Source organism: Tetrao urogallus, assembly GCF_951394365.1.
Source record: "Tetrao urogallus genome assembly, chromosome: 8".
NCBI classification, from domain to species: domain Eukaryota; kingdom Metazoa; phylum Chordata; class Aves; order Galliformes; family Phasianidae; genus Tetrao; species Tetrao urogallus.
This window is the reverse complement of record NC_136821.1, coordinates 35679001-35687602: the sequence shown is the minus strand read 5'-3', so window position 1 is coordinate 35687602 and position 8602 is coordinate 35679001. Positions and strand designations below refer to the sequence as shown.

Genomic DNA, 8602 nt, shown 5'->3' with positions numbered 1-8602 from the left:
CCACAGGCTCCTCCACAGCAAGATGGGCACCACCTGCAATACATGGGCTGCAAGGGAGACAGCCTCCTCCACCCTGGGCCACAGGGAACTGTTTCTGCATGCCAGGAACACCTCCTTCCCTTCTTCTGCACTGACCTTGGTGGCTGCAGGGTTGTTCTAGAGTTGTTTTTATTTCTGCTAATATGAAAACCTTTATTGTACCCACGGGCTGCAGAATGAGATGGCTTTTCTGAGTTAACAACTCTTCGGTAATCATTTGCCAACTCTGAGTGTATTGTTTTGCCCCTCAGATCTGTTTCAGCAGGAAAGTGGGGGAAATCTGGTGTTGGAAGTATTTAGCAGAACCTTTCTAACTGTTCCTGGAGCAACACGAGGTAACTAGCACATCCTTAAGAAAATTCACAAACCAGAAGGAAGGAGTATTTTGTAGAAAACATCAAAACCTGGTACTGTCTCTGCATGAACAGTCAGGATGAAACGTACAAGGAGTGTGAAGGAGGCGCATATGCAACAGCCATTGTTTTTTTTTCACATTTGTAGCCAGAATTATTCAGGTTTGAAACTCCAAAAGTTCTCATATAAGAAGGAAGGTATGGGAAGCTTGGCGGTGATAAACAGAAATGTCTGGAAATTGGGCCTTTTGTGTTCTCTGTGCACTGAATAACTGGCTACTTTTAGAGTTATTGCCCTGGACATCTTAAGCCAAGCAATGGCTTACAATGAGAATTGCTTAGCTTATTCTTGTGGGCAAGGATAGGTTTTCCCATGCACTTAAAATGTGATTTGGATGTTATTCTCACTGAAAAGGACAGCAATCTCCAAGTGCTTATATTGATTGTGATTGTAATGGCATTGATTTTTAATGTTTTTTGTTGGCAGAGAGAGTTCTTTCTTTTCATGTAAAAGCAGTCTACAAATGTGTGAGAAAGTAGAAGAAAGCAAGCAGAAGGTCCTAAACAGCAGTGAATTAACACCAAAAGAGTCTGGATGTTGGATATGCAGAAAGAAAGTGATCAGTAACCATTAGTAAAGTTGCCAGTGCCATGCTTTTGCTTGTGGTACTGCGAATTTAACAGCTGGTACCCAGCAGTCAGGTCATCAGGTTAGCAATATGTTGCCTTTAGAGATATTTCTTTTGGATATTTCTTAATCCCACTTCATCCAAGACAGGCGGGCTGTCAGATCTGCACCAAACAGAAGGAAGAAAGGAAAACCAAGTAAGCACACAGCAGAGTACTTTAAAAACATTTACATTAGAGTTTAACACATTCAGCCACTCCAGAAAACTGGCCTCACTCATTTAAATGTTTCCAAGTGGAGCTCTTCGGGAATACTAGCTGACCTGAAGCCTGACAAAGACTTGAAACCTATGAGAGGAGTTTGTTTTGTTTTAAATCGACCTGTTGTAATCAACTCTAACTTACTGTTAGAGGTGGAGGCAGCTGGAAAACAAAATTAAAGTTCTCAACATTTAGGAGAGTTGTAATGAAGACTGAATTAACTTTTATCTCTTTTCCTAAGCAGGCTCTGTCCCTTTGGCACTTCCCTGTGACATTTTCTTTCACAATGATTTGTCTCTAATTATTTTGCACTTTTTGAAGGCTGATATGGTTCCAAGCCTATTTCCAAAATGTGACAAAATCCTAAGGAGCATGAACTACGAAGGGCCCAAATTGAAAATGAGGTCAATTATCTTACAGCGTAAAGTACTAAGAACTACTGAAAATCCGCCTTGGCTCCTCCCTGTGCTGGTTAAGAACCGAAAACCATTTAAAGATCTGTTGCGTTCACTCTGACTCACAGGGCCCTGTTTTACTTAGGAAATTTCTTGTCTTCATACATTGGACAGGTGAAGTGACATATTCTGGTGGAAGCAAGTACAAAATTATAAGCTTTGCAAGCCAAATAGAGAACAGAATACCAACTTTTCACTCTGTATTCTTACATAATTATTATATTTTAATTGCAAACAGCTATTCACTCCATTATACTTAAAATCAAATCTGAAATAAGAGTGAAAATTCTTGTGTAACCTAGTTCTCAACGTCAAACTGTAACATGTCTGAGAAACTGTTTAACATATGTATTTTAAGAAATTAGATTCTGTTTACACTCAAAGCCAGGTGTCTTAGTCAGGGAAAAGCTAAAGAAACATTTAAAGAAACTGGAGAAAATCTTTAAATTGTCATAGTTGGTTGAAAGTTAGTGACAAGTGATATTCAAAAGCAATCTAGGATCATAAGAATCTCCCAGGTTGGAAAAGATCATCAAGTCCAACCACAACCTGTCCATACTATCCTAGTTCTAACCACCCTCTGCTAAATCATGTCCCTGAGCACCACATCCAAATGGTTTTTAAACATATTTGGGGATGGTGACTCAACCACCTCCCTGGGGAGAACATTGCAACATAAGCCCATTGCTTAACAACCCTTTCTGTAAAGAAATGTTTCCTGATATCTAACCTAAACTTACCCTGGTGCAACTTGAGGCCGTTTCCCCTCATCTTGTCACCAGTGAGAAGAGACCAACCCCGCTCTCACTGTAAGCACCTTTCAGATATTGGAAGAGAGCAATAAGGTCTCCCCTCAGCCTCCTTTACCCCAGACTAAACAGCCCCAGTTCCTTCTTCAATTTGCCAGATTCCCTCTCACTGGCAACCCAAAGGATTTCAGCAATCTCTGAAAAAAAAAATCACTGTTTTGCTCACCGCTCGTATTCCAGGTTGCCTGGCGGTGGCTTTGCAAGCTGCTCTTCAGGCACTGCTCCACGTAGGATTTGGGTTCGCAGCCGGAGAGCAGGATGTCTCCAAGGAGAGCAATGTACGCGATGGCCAGGCGGAGCGTGTCGATTTTGGAGAGCCGTTTCTCGTACGGGAAAGTGGGAACGTGACACCTGAGCCGATCGAAGGCCGAGTTGATGCTCAGCATCCTCTTCCTCTCACGGACGTTGGCGGCCCGGCGGTGGGCGCTGCTGGGGCGCGGCGCGGCGGGGCCGGGCGGAGGGGAGCTGTCCGCTTCAGCACCCCGCGTCCGCTCCGGAGCTCCGTCCAACGGGCTCGGCGGTGCTACCGGGCTACTGGGGGCTGCTGGAGGGCACGCAGCAGAAGGCCAAGGGAACAAGTGGTCTGCCGGGGAGGAATAGTCCAGAAGGAGGTTGTCCAGATGGAGCTCGTCGTTGGGATCTTGGTCCCAGAAGAGAAATTCGGAAGTGGGGTCTTCCTGCTCAAAGCTGTAAAAAGATTCCTCCATTCTCTCATCCACCAGTCTGAATCAAGCTACTGGAAATATTTCAGACTTCAAGCTAACAGTTATCAGGAAAATGATGTTCCATTTTCATTTATGCCTCCTTAATACCTGTCCTTGGGGAAGATTATTGCAAAAGTTCCCCCAGTTACAAATCCAAGTGAGACTCATGATTTAAATACTTCATGGCTCCTCAGCAGGGGAAGGATCCTATTCTTCTACACTCAAAGGTAATTAGCACATGTGCTTCTCTTCTTATTAGCTATTCACTACAAAAGAATACGAATGAGTGTAACAAATGAGAACAATTTTTCTATTACCTTTCTGCTGGAATACCCATTGAAGCAATTACTGAGTTCATCCACAAGTTCAGTCTCTCTGTCTACTCTTTAGAGTGGGGTTCACACTGGGACCTTATTGTTACTGCTGTTGGTTTCAGTAAGCTGTAACTGGATGAGGAAACAAACTACAGTTCTTTATTTTTCTGGTTAAGTGTTATTAGCCCCACATTCTCCTATAACTGGACAAACAAAACCCTATTATAATGCTGTCAGAAACATATGGCTATGTCCTTTTTGACAGATGAAGCCAGTTGCATCTTCTGCACTTCTAGAATGGTTGGGATAAAGATGTGTGATTTACTGCTGTGTTAAAATGGAAAACAGTGATACCTCACACTGAGTAAACCAACACCAATACATTTGCTGCATTTTCTGATTCATACATAAATTACACACCTTTTGGATGCTGTAGGTATTTTGTAGTTCTTCTCAGACCATACTAAGCACATGGAAATTGCAGTCCCTTTGACACAAGTGTAGTCCTAAAATGATTAACAGGTGGGTCATGTCTTGAGAAATGCTAGAAAGCAGGGTAGTAGAAATTATCCAGTATGACAATTTGTGACTTTTCTTCCTGCGATAATTAACAAATGGGATCAAAGTTGTTAAGCACCACCAGAACTTTAAATCAAGTTTACAATGCAAGTGTAAATTCAGCCTCCTTGATTTCTGCAATACTTACGTCGATATTTAAATTCCTTCAGAAGTAGTTTAAGTGATATCTTAAGAACTTTAATGGAAAATAAACATATTTTAAGTTAGAGAAAGCCTAGGTGATTCCCTGAAGCATGGCATTAAGCACTTGTATCAATACACTCTATCAAATACTTGACTTTGTGCCAAGGCTTATGTCCTGTTTCTTTGTGAGGGTTCAGTGTTAAATTAAGAACACAGGCCTTGTTAAGATACATAAGAAATTTATTCAGCACTAATGTAGCTAGTAAATTTATCAGTGGCAGTTTCGAATCTGTTATATTTACCTCAGTAAACAATCTATTTTTGATTTTGTGAAAGTGTTTCGACAGAAGTATTTGAGAGGCCAGATTTTTATTCTGCTAAGCAACTACACACATCATCCTTTAGACATAAAACTTAGATCTAGACCTAGCCACACCTAGTTTCCTCTCAGAGAAGGAACTTAGAAAGCAAGGGGATCCTTTCTGAATCTTTTGAATCAGTGTCTGGGAGGGGGGAAAGAAATGGCCACAGTTTCAGGTGACAGAATTGAGAGTAGAACTCAGGCCAGTCAACACAGAGGTCATTCTACAACATTTTATTTTAAACTATGTAATGGTATTTTCCAGTGTTATGTGCAAGCAGTGATCTCAAAAGAAATGACTTACTACAGTTCCCCATTCCCCATTCATAGCACTGGAACTACTGATCCCAGGAGTCCTTTGTATGCACTACTAAGTAGATTTGGGTGCTGCTATGCAGAAAACAAGGAACGGAAAAGCTTTCTTGCCTCAGTTTATGCACTGCACCAACTCTACTCAAAATATCTCTGCAGAATTGCTGCTGTTGTTGACTTCTCATAGGTGCTTTGCAGTTCCCTGATTTCAGATTCCCTTTTGAACACTTCTACTTTTCAACAGTCGCTTTTTAACTGAGCACTTGGTAGTTCTCATTTGATCACCTGAGGCACAAATGTAAGACACTTGAAAATACTTAAATCAGCAAGAAAACAGCAGGTCTTCTCCTGAATAGGAGTTTGGAGGAGATGGTTGTCCATTGGGAGCAATGGGTAGAAACAAGAATACCTGGCAAATAATATGGTTAGCTTTATGTGCTGGGTTCCTCTTTCTCATCAGATGCTTCTTCGGCACTTAATGCTCCCTTCCAGATCCATCACTGCTAATAGTGTTGCCTGGGGATATGTCTGGCTCCACAGATGGAAAGCAGATGTTCTTGCAAGCTTTCTTTTAGCATGTTCAGGGGAATTTGGCTTTCTTAGAAAGGCTCTGGACAAAGCAGAGGTGGGGGAAGGGAAGTGGAAGAGGGAAAGAAAAATAAGAAAAGTTTTTCCCTTAGAAAGCCAACTATGAAAGAGATCAGGCCTCAGAAGAGAAATTGAGGTTCCCATGCCTCACAAAAACAAACTTTACCACAGCTTTAGACTTGCTGAACTCCTGATGCTTCTGACAGAGTTTGCCAGATGGGGACATAATATACCACTAGTTGGATCATTTTTGCACTTCCCATATCTGGAAGATATGGTAAAGGAGTCTCAAATAATGAACAAAGTGGCACCAAAGTTTGAGGGAGAATGCTGTTAGTTGTGAAGCGTGAATTCAAGATCTGTTCAACATTCATTTCCCCCAAAGCATCCTTAGATTGAGGGGGATCTAGAGACAAAATTTGGCTACTATCAGTAGTGCCTAATGACAGCAAGTTCTATGAGTCAGTATATCTGTTATGTCTATGTTAGACAATGGAGCCATGACCACTTGGATTTCCATTTGAATTCTGAAGGTCTAAGTATTCATGTCACCCTGAATAATTTTCCCAATTCGTAGAATCGTAGAGTCATAAAATCACAGAATCATAGAATAACTTAAGTTGGAAGAAACCATAAAGGTCATCTAGTTCCAACCCCCAGCTAAGGGCTGGTTACCCCCACAAGATCAGGTTGCCCAGGGCCCCATCCAGCGTGGTCGTGAATGCCTCCACAACCTCTCTGGGCAATCTGTTCCAGTGCCTCACCACTCTCTGAGTAAAGAATTTATGTATAACAAATAATCTAATTTTCCCCTCTTTTAGTTTAAAGCCATTCTTCCTTGTACTATCATTATCAGACTTTGTAAAAAGTTGGTCTCCCTCTTGTTTACAATGTCCCCTTATGTAATGGAAGGCCACAAGGAGATCTCTCCAGAGTCTTCCTCAAGCTAAAAAAGCCCAACTCCCTCCTTCATAGAAGAGGTGTTTCAGCCACCTGAGCATATCTGTGGCCCTCCTTTGGACCCGCTCCAACAGCTCCATGCCTTTCTTGTGTTGGGACCCCCAGACTTGGATGCAGTACTCCAGATAGGACCTCACAAGGGCAGAGTAGACTGGGACAATCCCTCACTCTGCTGGCCACCCCTCTTTTGAGGCAGCCTAGGATACTCTTGGCCTTCTGGCCTGCAAGAGTGTACTGCTGGCTCATGTTCAGCTTCTCATCCACTCATCCTTCAAGTCCTTGTAGGGCTACTCTCACTAAGCTATTCTCCCAGCCTGTACACATATCTGGGACTTCCTTGACACAAATGCAACACCTAGCATTTGGCCTTGATGAACCTCATTAGGTTCTCACTGGTTCACTTTTCAAACCTGTCCAGGTTCCTCTGGCTGGCATTCCTTCCTTCTATTGTATCAACTGCACCACTCAGCTTAGTAGCATTGGCAAACTTGATGATGGTGCACTCTATCTCACTGTCTATATTGTTGATAAATATATTGAAAAGAGCTTGTCCCAAGGTAGGCCCCCAGAGGACACCAATCATAACTGGCTTCCACCTGGACTGACCACAACTCTGTCTGTGACCATCCAATGAATTCTTTATCCACTTAATAGTTTAGCATTCAAATCCATATTTCTCCAATTTAGAGATAAGAATGTGGTGCAGGAGCACATCAAAGACTTTGCACATTCTGATAGATGATATCTGTTGCCCTTCTTCTGTCCACCAGTGTTGTTACTCCATCATAGAAGGCCACCAAGTTGGTCAGGCACAACCTGCCCATGGTCAAGCTATGCTGACTGTCTTAACTCCTCACCTTGCTTGTACCCTAACAGGAGGCTCTGCTCCATGATCTTCCCAGACACAGACATGAAGCTCACCAGCCCGTAGTTCCCTGGGTCTTTCTTGCTACTTTTTTGAAAATGGGAGTGATGTTTTCCTTTCACCAATCACCAGGAACTTTACCTGACAGCACATACTTTTCAATTCAGAGTGGATTGCCAACCACATCAGCCAGCTCCTTCACAATCCTGGGATGCATGTCATCCAGCCCCATAAACTTGTACACATTGAGTCTCATGAAGCAGTCTTGGATTTACTCAGCTCTTACAATGAGATATTCACTCTGGGAGCTACTTTCTTATGTTGTATTTGCCCTCTCCATCACCTAAACAAATCTATCCATGAAAAAAGAAATCTATCTGGGATTTTCACAGAGCTTGAGTATAAGCCTGCTTTCAGGGAATATTCCTACTGAAGACATTGAGAGTTTTCTGAGTTTTTGTTTGGGAATTTATTTATTTAATATTTATATTAACACTGTGTTTATCAGCAGGGCTGGGAGCTGGATCCCAAATGAACAGAGACAATTAAATGAAAGAGGCCAGAAATTTGGGAGAATGCATTATGCAAGTGAGAGAGTCCAGCTCTCGGGTATAACTTATTCAACAAACATTAGCAACGATATCGCTGAACTACAGCTGCTCAGAGGGATTTGCAGTATCTGAACTGACCTGGTGATTGGTTGGTTGATCTCTCTGCATCAAAGAGGTGAACCATTGAGTTCCTATGCCTTCTTTTGAGCCATATGCTATGCCTGATGTTCCTGAAGTATTGGACACATTGTGAAGTGCTGGGGGGCAAAAAAAAAAAAAAAGTGCAAGTATTATCATTTAAAAATGGAATGTGCTTCTTTTTAACCTACAAGGAGAACAACTGTAACAGTGTAATGAAAAGCAGGAGGAGGATTTCCAGAGCAAGAGAATTTCAAAGAAGTAATGTCTATTTCTGAGATGCTCAAATAATTGCGAAATGAAACTATCATAGCATACACAGGATGTTGATTTTCAGTGAAAAAAGGTAACAGGACCTTTATTATTCACAGGGTGGAAACATCAGATGTCAGAGTTTGTGGGGAAAGTCACTGGTAAATGATTGTTCATATAGCTTTGATTTATTTCTTTATTAACGTAAACTAGTCAAGATAGTCTTTGCTTTCAAAGTCTTTGGTGTTTAAAAGTGATAGCAGTCACTTTAAACTTTCTGCAGGGTGTTTGCAAAGCTATGGAAAATTAAT

General features: G+C 41.8%; 1 protein-coding gene across 1 annotated transcript; it reads right to left on the bottom strand.

Annotated features, from left to right (window-relative positions):
• Positions 1-1146: 1146 nt before the first annotated feature.
• Positions 1147-3251, bottom strand: LOC306949130 (uncharacterized protein; the record flags this gene model as incomplete). Its single annotated transcript, XM_079538900.1, has 2 exons — positions 1147-1184; positions 2711-3251. The coding sequence occupies 2 exons, from the start codon at positions 3249-3251 to the stop codon at positions 1147-1149; spliced, it is 579 nt and encodes a 192-aa protein (XP_079395026.1).
• Positions 3252-8602: the final 5351 nt, after the last annotated feature.